General features: G+C 42.8%; 1 protein-coding gene across 1 annotated transcript in view; it reads left to right on the top strand.

Annotated features, from left to right (window-relative positions):
- The window catches only part of tbl1xr1a (tbl1x receptor 1a), a 38,122-nt gene that overhangs the window by 18,458 nt on the left and 2,997 nt on the right, over positions 1-16,667 (top strand). The window contains exons 3-15 of the mRNA XM_041935217.1: positions 7,742-7,843; positions 9,719-9,864; positions 9,947-10,172; positions 10,509-10,641; positions 11,462-11,603; positions 13,119-13,182; positions 13,580-13,677; positions 13,791-13,851; positions 13,977-14,098; positions 14,299-14,373; positions 14,912-15,039; positions 15,575-15,740; positions 16,522-16,623. Of these exons, the coding sequence (XP_041791151.1) occupies positions 7,786-7,843; positions 9,719-9,864; positions 9,947-10,172; positions 10,509-10,641; positions 11,462-11,603; positions 13,119-13,182; positions 13,580-13,677; positions 13,791-13,851; positions 13,977-14,098; positions 14,299-14,373; positions 14,912-15,039; positions 15,575-15,740; positions 16,522-16,623 (1,521 nt within the window). The 5' untranslated portion in view covers positions 7,742-7,785. The remainder of the gene's footprint in view (positions 1-7,741; positions 7,844-9,718; positions 9,865-9,946; positions 10,173-10,508; positions 10,642-11,461; positions 11,604-13,118; positions 13,183-13,579; positions 13,678-13,790; positions 13,852-13,976; positions 14,099-14,298; positions 14,374-14,911; positions 15,040-15,574; positions 15,741-16,521; positions 16,624-16,667) is intronic.

Raw genomic sequence — 16,667 nt, 5'->3', positions numbered from 1 at the left:
TTGGGGTGAGATCTTGTAATCCAAGCCAGCACGGCGACTTGCAGTGAGATAACCACCGCTGATTCAGTAGCCTTCACTGACCTGCTGCATTCAGATGACGAGGAGCCTGCAGCAGGTTTAACTGCCCGTCAAGCGAGGCTAGCTGGCAAGGCCTACGTGCTACCATCTGTCACCGACAGACAGCTAGCCTCGCTGACCTCACATAGGCCATGTGAGGCAGAGCTAGGCTTGCCAATGCAATCTGTCACTCCAAGAGACCAGTAACCCTGGAGAGGGGGAGGGGAGAGCCACATGCAGTTCAGAGTTCATTTTTATTGTCATTGCACAACTGCACAGTGGAATTCAGAAAGCCATAATTGGGGTTTACAGTATGAGTTGGGATTGACAGCAGCTAAAAAAAATCAATCTTTCCTCTTATGTCAAGTGCAAACAGAACCAAGGAGTTAAACTGCTGTTATACTGCAGTCTTCTGCCACACCAACAGTAGTACACATAAAGCAAAGTTATGGATATTCCCAAGAAAGATGCGAGAAAAATGATGCAAAAAATTCAACACCTGGAAATAAACAATCTTTGAATTTATTAGAAACTGGGCTTGCACTTATGGCCAAATTGTAATGACCATGTTTGCTTGGGTAAAACGGGATTTATTCATGTTGAAATTTGTGTAGATTACCTTATTTTTCTTAGATTAATGGAGAGAATTGTTTTACACACACACACACACACACACACACACACACACACACACATAGATACAGATTAGGTTTGGTCATGATGTTAATATGGTGCACCTTGCCTGTCATGTGAGTGATGCAGTAGCAATAGTGAGGTGATGTATCACATTTGTTGTCAGTGGTTAGTTGTTGTACTGTGAAAGCGGACATTAAAGTGGACCAAGTGACACAGATGAAGTTGTCTCCAGGTTCGGGCTTTACCCACGGCCTGAAAGTAGTTTTAATTCAGTAACGATCAAGTTTCGAGTTAATGCTATGAGTAACCAGCGTTACACTGGTGGCAGTGTGTTTGTAGACTAAGTTTTTCAGTTTTTAATTTTACTGGGGATTCATGAGCTAGCTGCTCTGTCCTCACCGTGGACTGCTCCTCTACAAACACAAAGCTAATGAGTCTGTCGGTGTACTGATGGAATAACAGAGACTCTGCTGGAGATTTACTCATCAAGATAACAACAGAGGATGACATATGTGCCTAATATGTGTGGCTTCTTTCTGCTCTCTGTGTGCATTTCCATGTTTCTTTATGTGGGATTGCTGCTTGTCTGTGTGGGATGGTTGCTTACATGTTGGTCTGGACACTACAGCCTCCATGTGGACTCGTGTAGCTCAAAGAGTCTGAACTCTGAAAGAGTTCAGAACTTTCATTGTTTCTTAAGAGTTGTGCCTCTGCCAATTTAAAAAGATGGTAAAGCCTTACTATAACCAACAACCTTATCATGCTCATAATTCTGAATGAAACTGTCTTCTCTGAAGTTAACTTTGATTTGAATTTAAATTATCTCTGGTACACAATGACAGTACCTTGACTTCCATGCAAAACGTTGATGGGTGCCCTCTGTGTGACTGGTGCAGGCTGTGCAGTCATTGGACACTATAGGACCCAAGTTCCACCAATAACAATATTTTTTCTAAAACGTCTGATATGCTATTATTGGCCAAACTGATTCATTGGTCAGCCTCTATCACTGGAGAACTGTTAATAAATTTTGCTCAGTAAAAGGCTGGAAACAACTTTTTTCACGAATGCAGTAGTCTTCCCAAGACCTGTAACCAGTCTGTTCAATTAATCAGCCTGTCATCAATTAGTCTGTCCATATTTAGTTTTACATTTTTAGGTTGTAGAATGGAAATAGTACAAATTGTGTAATTTGGGACAAACTAGCCAGGCTAGCCAGTTAGCTGTTGAGGCTGACACTGATGTTAATACTGGTTGTTTTCAGCGGCACAAGGCAATGCACGAGCCACTATTGTAATCTCTCGCGTTTTTTCTTCCTGTTTTTCATCTTCCACCAGACTTTCAGCCGTAACTAGTCCCGCAGCTTTGAGAAAACCCTCGTAAACTATATATCAAAATGTGCGGCTCAATCGGGAATGGTGTGCTATGTACTTTTAACAGGATTCGTTAATAATTTGCAAAGTTATTCGCAAAAAACTGCGAAAAATTTCCCATAAGAAATGAATGGGAAATTTCCTCAAATTTCAGCCTTTTTCAAGTTTCCGCTGCCTCGCCATACTTTCTCCTAGAGACTTCATTCAAACTTTAAAACGTAAACAATTTTCTCGGGTCAAAATTAACCTCAGCTCACTTTTTGATATCTCTTATCTCTCTTATCATCTGAAGACCATAAAGTTTCTCAAAAAAATGCTCAGAACTTCTCCCCCTGGAGTGGATGACATCATCAGTTAGAGTGAAAGAGCCAGTGAGAAATCGCCTGAAATTTTTTGAAATTGCTGTAAAAGCCAAACGGTGAATAGGAGACACAGAATTTTTGGATCTTTTTGTAGACAAACGTCTCTTCTCGCCCCCACCACATTTAAATAAAGAGAGATCTTGCACCAGCTGCCCTGCTCTGCTGCTCCATGTAAGGTGTGCTCCAACACACCTGATTCAAATGCTCAGCTCGTTACTGGGCTCTGCTGAGGCCTGATAACGAGCCATTCATTTGAATCAGGTGTGCTGGAGCAGGGATACATCTAAAACATGCAGGGCAGTGGTACTCCAGGACCAGGCTTGAGAAACAGTGGTATAGATAACACCAGCAGCCCCCTCGTGCCACTGTCAAAATTTCGGCAGCGCCGGAATTGTCTAGTTTTCTTTTTATTCTCTTTCTGTTCTTTTACATATTGAGTGGGATATTTTACAGTGGAAAAATCAACTTGTCAGTGCTCTGGTGGGTGAACTATGTTATGGTCACACTACCTGCATTACCTGTCAGCCAACATGCATGCTGATACAGATATTGTATATCTGTGAGTTAATAAGTTAATATTGGCTGGTAATATTGGAAAGTTGTCCAGGATGTAATGTGCAATCCTCTAAAGCTACAGGCTCATCCAGGCGCTATCATAGAGTCATGTCTCCTAACTTCCTTTGATGAGCAATATTAAACATACTTTTTTTAAGCAGACTGACTTGTAGTGTTTTAAAGCCCAGGCTGTAGTATGTGTTTCAGAAACTAAATGGCAGGGTGTGTCATACAGTGTCACTGCCTGTATGTACAGTCCAGAATGTATTTGTCCAGGACTCAGCAGAAAAATGCATTATATATGTGACTGTGTTGCTTCATACAGATCACTTATTCACAGGGATTTGTGTCAGTGTTTATGCGACATTTCATTTCGAAACCTACAGCTGTATGCAGGTACAGGCAGGCAAAACAAGCGGCCCTCATCCACTACCCTTCAAAGAAAAAAACAAGCGTGCATATGTCATCATGCTATCACTTCTGTTTTCTCGCTAACAAAGACAAACTGCTAAAAAGAATATTTGATTGATGTATAGTTAACGTGTAGAAGTAGCGTATTACTGCATGTTTGATAAGGTTTTGTTATATATTTATCACACCTCTTTGAGTGGGCTGAAGCCTTTGACTGGATGTTTCATTAGCCTGTGTTTGACTTACTGAATGATGTATGCCAGCTGATAACCCAAGGCAAATCTGATTTACTTAGTGATATTGATTTCATATTGTGAGGGACAGACCCCCCTTTACTCTCATCACATGAATTCACTCTTGCCAGTAACATGCCACAATTAGGAAACAGGTCATATGCTGCATGTATTAAATTGTCATGTCCTGATTTTCTTTTGGTGTTAATTGTCGTTCTCTCTCTCGCTCTCCCTCTCTGTCTCATTGAACTGTGCCTTGGTTTAAGATTGAAGGTACAGACCAGTTTGCCACTGGCAGCAGTGAAGAGAGGGAGAGAGAGAGAAATGCATAGACAGAGATTCCCTTCTGCTCTCCCATCCCCCCTCTGTTCTCCCACACTGTCAACACAGATGATCCTGGCTGCAGATGGTGGCTCCACAGCGCCACTGCAGTGGGATGGTGGTGGAGGGAACAGCTTTCTGTTTACAAACCTGTGGTCCTCCCCAGGCAATGCCGCTGTCAGATGGGATTTGAGCAGAGGGTCTTAGTGATCTGTGACTCAACAGTCTGCAGGTTTTCATTCCAACCAAACACAACAGCAGGTGATTTTACTTTACTCTTTACTCTGCGTCCTATGTTGTTTGAAGTGTATTGATCAAATTAGCTGCTCGTGTGTTTGGTTCAAATATATTCCTGCAGCACTGTTACAGTCAATGAAATAAAATGTGTTGTTACAGAAATTTGTCTTGAGTAATGTTTAGTTTAATATCTAGAGCAATGTCATATATGTCAGCCTCTAAGATTAGTTTTTCTTAAAACAAGAACAAGAGCAAGGCCACTGTTGTGCCACTACTTTGGCACCGTCAGTCGTAGGATCAAAACAGGATCAAATGCATGCTGCAACAGTATACCGGGAATTCTGAATTCTGATCAGAATTGTCTCATTTTTCTAAAAACAAAAATATATGCCATCAGATCACTTTGCAAATTGCTCATCATCACAAATAAATTTAAAAATAGTGGGTTTAAGGCGCACAAGAGAACAGACACGTACAGGGCTTGTTAAAATGGAAGTTTTTAGGTGCTGGATCACTCCTAATTTGACCGAACAGATAACGCTTGAATTTGAATCAATCCAGCTGTCTATGCAGGCTGCGTAACAGCTCACATTTTACTCACACTATGCACGTGTAAATGCGACCTGCCGTGGATTTTTATGCTCCCAGCTGCTCTGCTAACACGCTGCCTTTGCTGTGGGCTGTGTAGACTTGGTGTAAAGCAATGGTCCCAAAAGCCACATGTCATTGTAGTGTGGATGTGGTTGCTTTAAGTTGCAGTACATAATTGTACATTGCATTGGGTGATTTATGGCTGTAATAAACTGCAGACACATTAGACTACTGCTGTGTATTGATCCCCTCAACCTTTGAGCTGGTTAAATGGCATCCATGATAGGTATATAGATTGATAGATAGATAGCTTGGCAACAGTTTCTTGTTACAGTATTTTATCGTGTGAAAGAATTGTGCGGCAGGTTTAACATTAAGGAAATAGAATATGCAAGAAATGCAATTGGCTGGTTTTTCACAGACACAGTCCTGGTGTCAAGTTTAGATGAGCGTTAGTGGTGCTGGTGGTGGGTGTACTTCAAACAGTTGCCAACTAGCTTTAATAATGTGATGTAATAATCACTTTCAGTGGAGAGTTTCTGCTCTTTGATGTAGATGCTGCTTCAGAGCCATTTTCCACTCCTGTGAGAACAAAAGTCTGCAGGAGGCATTGTATTTCTGGAGTAACTTGTCATGAATTTGGTCAAATGTGAGGGTATTGACCATTGACTTTATTCCAGGAGTTGCACTAAGGCAATGTGTGAGTGTATTAAGAGTTGAAGTGGAGGTTACACTATGGTGCTGCACAATATAACACAGGCCTATTCCAGTGTATTTTGATGCTTGATGGTCATTTTTAAGGCCATAGTTTGTAATACTTGTATCGGGTTGCATTACATAGAGATGATTGATACTGATATTTTGCCCACCTCTATTAGATAAATGATTAAAACTGTAAGATAACTAATAAAAATAATAATGCTGTCTAATACAACACAACTAAATACATCCTCAAAAATGACCGGAGCTGAATCAGCAATCCCCCCGACACAGTTCCAACAACCAGCTTTCATTGCATTGCACAAGAGTTTGCAGGTGTTTGTGTGTGAGGTTTAACTAGATCTGGAAAACATTAGCCAATCAAGTCTTTCTATGAGTAACTGGCACTGAACAAAAAAATCAAAAAGTACCTGCAGTACTTTCAGCAGTGGCACAGTGCCGAGGTGTAGCATGTTTTGAAGTTAGTAGGCAGCTGAAATGTTTGCAGTGTGGAGCTGCTGTAAATTGGTAGTGAAAGCAGCTCGACAGCTGCTTATGATTTAATAATGGGCCTAATTTAGAGTACAGTATGTCAGCAATGCCAGTGTTTCATGGGCTGTAAGGACTGTGAACATCACAAAATGTTGCCAGTCAGCACTAAGCTACTTTTGAAGAAGTCTGCTTGCTGACAGTCTCTATGGAAAGCACCTCTGTTTCTCACATGAGGTAGAGGGTCCAGGCACAGATATGTCTCGCTGAGCCAACAAGCCAGACAACAGCATCACCTCCTCTTCTGCTGTCTTGGCCACAGAGTTGTTACCAGTCTCCTGGGCATGGACAGATTCACAAACAGCTCAGCCATGGCAGCCTGATTCTCATGTGAAGGTGATGGAACTGGCTCTGAGTCTGCTGCCTCCGTCTCTAGTGTGCACTCTGCTGCTGCTGTTGTAGTGGCTTGACTACACTGGATTAGTAAAAGTCAGCGGTCACATGAGTGGAGACACTGGCCTAGTCTTACTTTACACAATGCCACGTGTATTGTGTTGTTGCGTCCTGTTATGTGTTGCAGTGACCCGTTTCCTCTCAGGTTATCATTAAAGATTCATCTCATCTTCTCTTCTAATTACATGTGGAAGATGATAGCATCACTATGTGTAATCTATAGTTTGTTGATCATGTTGTCATAACAGAAAGAAATGTTTGGTAATGTTAGCACAGTGTGATCCCGACTAGTCACGACAGCTTCCTGGTCCCCCCAGTTTGACAACCTGCAACGTTAAGGTCACAGCTCACGCTAAATGCTGTGCCGGATGATGAAAATCTAACATCCTGGGAAATGAAATGTAACCCTGTGCTTACAGTACCCAGGAGAGTGTTTCATCCACTTAAATGCCATTAAATGCACAGAAAGTCTCCTTCTCCTGGGAGAGGGGGCTGCAGACACGGAGCTCCAGGCATTACATGGCTGATTATTCTCAGGGGAAATGGGCTTTGAGCTGGCCATATTTGGAATTGGCTCTCTGAAGCTGTGGTTCCCAACCTTCTTAGTTCATGAAACCACAGACAAAAGTAATGTGGAGTCATGATCCCCTGACTTGTGCCTGGATGCACAAACTGTCACAACACAGCAGGTGTTACAGTCCAGGGGTCTCATTTAGAACACAGATACAGGGTTTAATAATACTCTGAGGCAGTCTGGAAAGTTGTCCGGGCAGTACTCATTATATCTTCTGTTGTGACGATCATGAGGCGGCAGTAGAAATAAAGCATTCACATTACAAAGTAATCTGCCAGGAATGTGTGTCTTGTTTGTATTTGATTGGCCAGTACAGTTCCTCGTCGGATGACATTCCAGCAGAAGTTGAAACAGGTTCAGACGTTTCGTTAGAGCCCTCTGCGTGCGTGAACTATGATCCAACTCTTTGACTAACAGGTCTCTCTGCCTTTCTTGTGTATGAAGACTGTGGCAAGCTGCCTGAAATATGTCCTCTTAGTATTATAATTTAGTCAGAAATGAAGTCGTGTTTTGGCTGAAATGCTGGAAGTGCTGAAGTCTTCATTTCAAGATTATGAAAATTGCAAACACTCATGATGTTCACACATATGCAGTGATATTCACACTGTCATTATTACACTGCTGTCACATATGTTGAGTGTATGTATTATGTGTATTATTGAGTGGTTGTGTTGAGTATTTCCCTTCACTAATGGTTCTCTCTCTCTCTCTCTCTCTCTCTCTCTCTCTCTCGCTCTCTCTGTTTTCTAGGCTAGGTGTGTGCGTGCTGACCTCATGGTGTAACTGGAGTAAAGATGAGCATTAGCAGTGATGAGGTCAACTTCCTGGTCTACAGATACCTACAAGAGTCAGGTATCATCTCAACCCCTTATATTCATAATTTCTGCATTATTATTATTAGATTTCATTAGAATCTCTTATAGTGGTTTGCTTTCCTACCAGTAAGAGGTTTACATCCAATGTCATTCTGTTTTTCATTATTCCAAAATAATGAAATGCAAGTCCCTGCAATGCAAGTTTGATCGATAGAAAACTTTATACATTTTCCAAAAGGGTCACCAAAGAAATGGTGAATATTTTCTTAGTTCATTTCTTTTTAATCAATGCCATTGATTCAAAGTGTCTAGAAAAGTAAAAAGAAATGTTCTCTGCTGCACCTGAAAGCTGCATGCTAGTTTGTTAGGTAAACTTGGCCGCTGTGTGTACACAACACTGTGTGGGGGTGAGCTTGTTGGATGAAAGGCACAGTGCACTGAAGATGACAGGCACATACAGTATGGAGCAGGCAGATAAACAGTCTGTCTGCAGTGTGTGTACAATTCTTCTCACTCAGCCAGAATGAACCATACAGTGGAACAGTGCGAGCGAGGGTTATCCACCACTTCATCAATCATACATGGTAAATATGTAGACGGCTTTTAAATAGCACCTTCACCCTGAGAATAGTGCTAAAGGCCTTCTGAAGAGTCACTGCCGTGTAAAGTACTGACCTGCCCATTAAGAGTAAGTTTGTCAGGATGAAAGTGGTGCTTTTCAGACAGAAGAACTTTCTAGTTAAACTAAGTCTGCAAATATGCCTCACTGACCATCACCATATCCAGCCTTCCAGCCCTTTGTGTGAGGAACTCTGTAGGTGTGACAATGACCTTTATTTACCTGTGATTAGCTATGTGAACCAAAACCCCACATATCGCTGCAGAGGAGCTGGTAGACGGCTCAGTTCAGCTGGCTCTGTTATATGTGTGTGTATCAGTGGAAGTTGTACTGCCTGTAACTTACCTTCCCTCCTCATATATTTATTACATAATATACTTGGTAAGGCGCAGATGGCTCGTGTGCATGAAAATTCCTGTCACGGTTGCATTGTTGTTCCGTCTTTCATTCAAACACTAACGTGGCACACAAACAAAAGCTGTCTGCACTCAGCAGCCTGGGAGGTGTGTGTTTGCACGAACTGATTTATTTGCTGTTGATTACAGGCCTGGGTCATGGCCCAGCCATGTTATCATGTCAGGCGTTTTTCATAGATGGAGGCTTCTGTCCTCTGCTGGTGCAGTCGTGCCGATAGTGACATAAACCTTTTCATAAGCACGTAGACCCTGTACTCACCAGGTGAGCTGAAAATGAGCGTTGTGTATAAAGCTGGGTTGGGTTGAATAAAGAAATTCCCATAAGCTCATGTTTCGTTCAATAATAAAACTCATCAGGAAAGCTTGGACAGTATAACTGATACACACTCACACCAGTGGAGATGTACACATTATATGGATTTTCTAATGCTGTTTGTTGATTGAATACGTTTTATTTGCCACATCACATCAAGTGCACCATGAGTATTAGAGCCTTTTACTGCATTGTAACCAGTGCACTAGAAGATGTTACAGTAACACTGGGAAGTCAGGTGTTCATTCAGTTCAGTTAGTATGCTGGGTGGCAGTCGTAGCCAGAGGTCCCAATACAAACAATCTCTGTTATAACCTCCAAAAACAAACACGTTGATGAGGATGAGACATCCTCAGGAATGCAAAAAGAAGAGAACAGTAACAGTGGTGTGTAAAGACAAAGATGACTTTATGGCTTTACTGGAGAAAGCACAAAATATATTTCTTTGATAAATCAACTCGTGTTAAAAATATAAGGGAAGTATTATTTCCTGTGATATACAGTATGTTGTTATGCTCAAAATATCCTCTCCTTTCCTCTGTCCCCCTCTCTCCTCATCTGCAGGGTTCTCCCACTCAGCGTTTACATTTGGTATAGAGAGTCACATCAGCCAGTCCAACATCAATGGTGCTCTGGTTCCCCCTGCTGCCCTCATCAGCATCATCCAGAAGGGCCTGCAGTACGTCGAGGCTGAAGTCAGCATCAATGAGGTGGGACACAAACAACATAATAGAAGCTCTCCTCTCCTCTGCTGCGTTTCCTCTCTAACTGGTCATTTCTGCCATCCTATAGGACGGCACATTATTTGATGGGCGGCCCATAGAGTCTCTGTCACTGATCGATGCGGTCATGCCTGACGTCGTTCAGACGAGGCAGCAGGCCTACCGCGACAAAATGGCCCAGCAGCAGGCCGCCGCATCAGCACCGGCATCAGCCACCGGGGGCAGCATCGCAGGCAACGCCAAGAACGGAGAAAATACTGCCAACGGGGAGGAGAACGGAGCCCATGCCTTAGCCAGTGAGTAATATGTTCTCAAATAGAAAAGGACGTGCAGCGATGGTTCGCTGCCTGCAACGACAACGCTACTTCTCACCATTTGAGCAATGTCTGCATTAAGGATAAAAGTTCAATTTTGACCTTGGAATTGCAGTTTGGCAAAATAAATAAATAAATAAATAAAAAAAAAAGTTGAATCCTTAAGTGAAACTTGAGTGAAGATTTTTATGAAATATTCTCTTACATGCATATAATAGAGAACGCTACACTGCAGTGGTAAAAACCTGGACCCTCCTGATTTGTTAACTCAACATCCTGTCATCTCGCTGTGTGTCATCCGTCAAACTCTGTGCTTAGACAACCACGCAGACCTGATGGAGGTGGATGGAGATGTGGAGATCCCTCAGAACAAGGCCATGGTCTTGAGGGGCCACGAGTCAGAGGTCTTCATCTGTGCCTGGAACCCAGTCAGCGACCTGCTGGCGTCGGGGTAAGTCACCTTCCCTTTCCTGCAATTCTCCTCTGACACTGGTCTCTCACTGCACAAATCAACAAGTGAACACTACTTTGTACCAGCTCCATGCTCGCGCACCTTGTTTTTGGGCATTTTATGTGTTTATGAGAGAGCGCTGGTAGAGAAAGATGCAACAAAGGACTCAAATTTAGGATGTAAGCCACAGTGGCGCCCCTTTGTTTCTATTTTGTCAGTACAGCCCACAATCCAGAGATCGTATTCTCACATTTGAGAAGGTGGAACCAGCAAGTGTTTGGTAATTGTGCTTGATGAGTGACTTATAATTACTGGTCATTTTTTATCAACTAGTTAATCAGTCTATTGTGTGTTATCTTTTACTGACTTTAAATGACATCTTATTGTGATATGATCATATTTTTTTCATGCATTTTCAGTTGTCTAAATTAATGAAGCTAATTAAAACTAATGACTAAACGAATGACTTTCATATTATTTTGCATCTGCTGTTGCACACGTTTGACATAGCGTCACGTTGATATCTGATCAGATGCTACATCATAAAGGTGAACAGTGTGATGGGGCTGAAAAATGGCAAAGTCACAAAACAACAGTTAAAATCAAAAGAAGAATACCTCAATGCTACAACTTAACATGTCGTCATGGTAACTTGCAAAAGTGTGTTGTGCCCATGTCCATATATAAAATGCATACAAATAACTTTAAAAAGGAACTTCTTTCTTATGGAAACATGGTTTCCGTATGTGGTTTCTGTGCTCTCATACTTTATAGCTAGAAAATCCAGTATGACAATCAGAAACGTGTGTGTCTGTGTCAGGTCTGGCGATTCGACGGCTCGCATCTGGAACCTGAGTGAGAACAGTACGAGCAGCTCCACACAGCTGGTCCTGAGGCACTGCATACGAGAGGGAGGACAGGACGTCCCCAGCAACAAAGATGTCACCTCGTTAGACTGGAATGTAAGCACGCTAACACACGCACACACATCACATTCACACACATAAGAGGTCAAAGTTGTGGGGAGGGCAGAAATGTTTCTGAATGTCAAAGTAGAGCGTAGAGCCGGTGTCCTCCCCACATTTCAAGAGACAAATGTGGCAAAGGCTGGACGCCAGTGTTAGGAGTGCCGCACACTTAAAAGAAACATTTTTATGTGCTGAGAGCGTCCATAGGGATTTAAGTTGGATACCTGGATGGAACAAAATAAGACAAACAAATTGACAGAAAAGGACAAAAGAGCAGAGCCTGATGGAAGACATGAAGACAAGAACAATGAAGGAAGAGATTTCCAGTGTGACCAGTGAGCAGATACCAACAGGTGGGTCGCGTGACATGGAAGCTTTCAGAAAAAAAAAAGCTGAAAATATTGTTAGAGAATAGAAGAAGCACTGAAATCCAGTTAAAAGACATGTCCTATGTGTCCAGTGTGGCAGCATAAATCATTATTGATTTGTAATCACTCGGTTACATGTGAAGTATTGGAAAAAAAACTATTTTCTATGAGGCCAATGATTTTCACTGACATGGGCAAGTTGAAAATGAAATTGGTGTTGCATCATTCACACAGTAATGTATTGACGGTCCCTAAGTGAAAGCCCTGTGGTTAAGAGCGATGGCTCTGAGGTGAGCTAACTGTCCTCTGAAAGACAACACTGGGTGAAACTGAGTAAGAAGATGCTGCTGAAGTGTTTGGTGAGTGTCCAACTCAAAACTTACCTCTCCATGGTCTGCGCTTCTGCTCTCTAAAATTGATCTGTCAAGTCCAGAAGTTCAAAAAGTAACTAAGCCGCTTCTATCTACTTCTTTAACTTAAGCTAAAATAGCTTTCATCACAAACACACATTTGTTTTCCTCATGAATAATAGCAGTTCATGGATCAGCTCGACCTTGCAGAAACTCTAAATCGTGTCATTCCACCACTGCCTCCACGTGCTTGGTGCATCAAAGCGGTGGCTGATGAAAGGCACAACAGTTTTGGCATTTAAAATAAAGCTTTTGCGTTTTTGTTAGAATTTTGAACAAAGGTGGCCCACCTTTCAGTTAGATAGGCAGAAAAAAACCCACAGAAAGGCAACTCGCAACAAACACCTCATCACAGAGGAACTCCCAGAGCACTCTGAACATAGCTGATGGTGATGTCTAACAGTGGAAGAGGATCAGACGGTGGAATTTTCCTTCAGTTCAGCCAATGGATTGTAAACCTGAGCCAAGGGCAGAGGCAAAAAATTCCTGGAAAGCGTCCACGCTGATGGAAAACACAGGCCTCGCTTCTAATAGCGGCTGAATCACAGCAAATGTTCATTCAGCCTGGACTCTGTAAGGCAGGCACGCAACTGCGAAGGACAACATGAGTCTCGAAAGGTATCCAAGCTCATCACCTGTCTGACAGGCGCGTTCGCTCGCACACACACACACACACACACACACACACACACACACACACATTCTTACACTTCTCTCTTTCTCTCGGACAGAGCGAGGGCACGCTGTTAGCAACGGGCTCCTATGACGGCTTTGCCAGAATATGGACCAAGGATGGTGAGATGAGTTCATTAAACATGAGCATGTAGTGTTTGCTCTCAGTATTATAGATGTAGGGAAATATTCTACATTTTAATCACAGTTCTTAACGGTATGAATTTGTATTTGGATGCGGTATTTGTATATTAGATAATGATCGTGCTGTGGTAAATCTTGATGTTGGGGGTTTGTTTTGTTTTGCTCATCATGTACTGCAGCCTTTGTACCACATGGCTCAGTTAATCCTTGAACAACAGTGCCACCTAGAGGCCACTGGTCATACTGCCATTGAATCAGTTTGGCTTTCACTGTATTTTCTGCTGCGTGTTATATTTAGACCTGTAACATTTTTTCAGTGTTGTTATTCCAGATTTGATGCTGATTTTGGTCCCTCTCTGTGTGTCTTCCTCCACAGGAAACCTGGCCAGTACGCTTGGCCAGCACAAAGGTCCCATCTTTGCCCTGAAGTGGAATAAAAAAGGCAATTTTATCCTCAGTGCAGGAGTAGACAAGGTAAACAGGATCTATTCAGTAAATCAGCTCATTTTGTTGCATGATCAATAAATAAATTAGTTAACTAATGTATATTGTAAGCTCTAACTGTACATGTACATGTGTCCTGCCAGACAACAATCATATGGGATGCCCATACAGGAGAAGCCAAACAACAGTTTCCCTTCCACTCAGGTACAAACCTCTCCTCATTGTGACGTCAAACTTGTGGGTTTTCCATGTGCTGTTCACCCGACTGTACTTAAAAATAATCCCAGTATTCTTGATGTTGCTGACATCCATCTGTCTGTCTCCCGCAGCTCCAGCACTAGACGTGGATTGGCAGAGCAACAACACGTTCGCCTCCTGTAGTACAGACATGTGTATCCACGTCTGTAAACTGGGACAGGATAGACCCATCAAAACATTCCAGGGACACACAGTAAGCAGTCACATCTGTTTAGTCTTCACTGATGTGGAACTTCTGTCCACAGCAGGTCGAAGAATTGTTTCACTAGTATTTTGTCTAAACTGGTTTGGATGGTTTTGGATTGATTTTGATCAATAAGCCGTCATCATACACACACAACAGAGTCTTTGTGTTTGTGCGCTTGCCTTCATCCCTCTTTTCTCTGTCCCCAGAATGAAGTAAATGCAATCAAGTGGGACCCCACAGGGAACCTGCTAGCCTCCTGCTCAGACGACATGACGTTGAAGGTGAGCCGAGAGCCAAGCCCTGTGAAATGTTGGACATCTGGTGTCATTAATGTCACTATCACGGGTCCCCTTGAGCTGAGCCATAAAGAAAGTGCTGATGTGTTTATGATGACTGGGGATTCTGTCTGTCTCACTGGCCCCTGAACTTGTAATTTGTAGTTTTCTCTGAACTGAGGCCTTAAAACATTTCAAACATGGAGTGTAGAGAGATGGAAATTTCACAATGAGCTATGAGGTTGATCTAAATTACAGTAAATGTTTACTTCACTCCCTTTCCCTGTCTGTCATGTGCTTTAATGAACCCAATCCCAAATGGTTTTGTTTCTGTATAAAGCCAGACATTTTTCTTTCGGGCAGCCCTTTTGTTAACTCCTGTGTTGCTTGAATCGCCTTAGTAAGGAGGTAGGAGACAGTTGGTCAAGCAGTGATGATGACAGACAGAGGTCAGATTGTTTTCTGTGTGTCCTGCAGGCTGCACATTAACACACCTGCAGCTATTTAGAACGCAGGATAACGTTGTTGATTTCTGCTGTTTCAGATCTGGAGTATGAAGCAGGACTCATGTGTCCATGACCTGCAGGCCCACAGTAAAGAAATCTACACCATCAAATGGAGTCCCACCGGCCCTGGAACCAACAATCCCAGCGCTAACCTCATGCTAGCCAGGTGTGTGTGTGTGTGTGTGTGTGTGTCTGTGTGTGTGTGCACACGTGTGTGCGTGTACACGCGTGTGCCTGTGGCAGGCTTGTAGCAGTTTGAAGTTGACTGTTAACATTTCATTTGCTTTACTCAGTTAGCCTACTGGCTAGTTTGCACGCTAGGAAAATGTGATTGAGCTGTCCCTTCAAATGCTCCTAGCCTCTTTTGTCTAAAAGAGAGAGAAAAAAGTTTGTCCTTACATGTTGAGAATTCAAACATTCTGGTGTCCCATGAGTAAAAATACTCTGTGGAGCACAAGCTCAAATGCTAATTAAAGTGGAATGCGTTAAGGTTTTAATTATGCCGCACAGCTGACAGTTTCTGCCTTCAAGTTTTGAATTGTGTGCAGCAGAGAAGCAAAATGTTTTACTTTGTCCCAGTAACCCAAACTTTTTTTAAAACTATTTTTAAAACACCTCTCCTGTTTTACAAGTGTCAGAGTTTCCAGATTCCACATTATCGCCTGTATAACCCTGTTTGTCCCCGTCTCCCACTCCCACAGTGCATCGTTTGACTCCACGGTTCGTCTTTGGGACGTGGAGAGAGGCATCTGTATCCATACGCTGACCAAACATCAGGAGCCGGTCTACAGTGTGGCTTTCAGCCCCGATGGTCGGCATCTGGCCAGTGGCTCCTTTGACAAATGCGTGCACATCTGGAATACACAGGTAGGAGGAGGAGTGGGGGGGACAGTGTGTATGTGACCTGCACGTGACAGCACACTGTTCAGGCAAATGTAATGAGGTGTGTGTGTGTGTGTGTGTGTGTGTGTGTGTGTATAACTGCAAGCTGTGATACATACATTTCTACTTCATGAATATAAATCACATAATGCTCAGTTGAGGTAGGAATGGGTGGTAAGACGTTTATATCACTGTACTATTTTGTTGTTTTTACAGTGGCGGTATTATACCATGGTATTACAATACCATGATATAATAAGCAAGTAAGCAAGGCAACATGAAAAAACAGATGAGTTTATTGGCTTGAAACAGGACTGAAAGTGTGGTCTAGGCCTACATGTGCTTTGGTAGTAACCTGCCCCATGATGCAGGTTAATTATTAAATGTGAGCGACGACAACAGTAGTTAGTGAATGTAACTCCAGTACTATGAGTATGTGCATAGCCCTCTACCTGCATGTTACCACAGGTACACACATCAAATGTTTTGTAACCACCTGGTGACAAAAGAAGATGTTGTGAGAGCTGTACCAGTCAGTGTTTCTTATCTAAACGATGTCTCACATGTGTGACAGCCCACCTGCTGGATGCAAGTGTCACATTCAGCATGTGGACAGACAGGCAACCGCTGCCCCCAAGTGGCTGACCTAATCAGTTACTGCAGTTTAAAGTCTCCTGTGCTCTGTTGGGAAAGGCTCTTTGCTTTTCTGTTCACCATTGGTCAAAATACAGTAAAAATAATGCTGCTTCTGTCTCTTGTGCTGCAGACGGGCGCTTTAGTCCACAGTTACAGGGGGACGGGGGGAATCTTTGAGGTTTGCTGGAATGCAGCAGGGGACAAAGTGGGAGCCAGCGCATCAGACGGATCTGTAAGTGCACACAGGACTGTATGGATGTTTAGATGGTGTCCAGC

This window comes from Chelmon rostratus, chromosome 4, assembly GCF_017976325.1.
Source record: "Chelmon rostratus isolate fCheRos1 chromosome 4, fCheRos1.pri, whole genome shotgun sequence".
In the NCBI taxonomy this organism is placed as follows: Eukaryota; Metazoa; Chordata; class Actinopteri; order Chaetodontiformes; family Chaetodontidae; genus Chelmon; species Chelmon rostratus.
The sequence above is the reverse complement of the archived record's forward strand: the minus strand, read 5'-3'. Positions and strand labels throughout refer to the sequence as shown.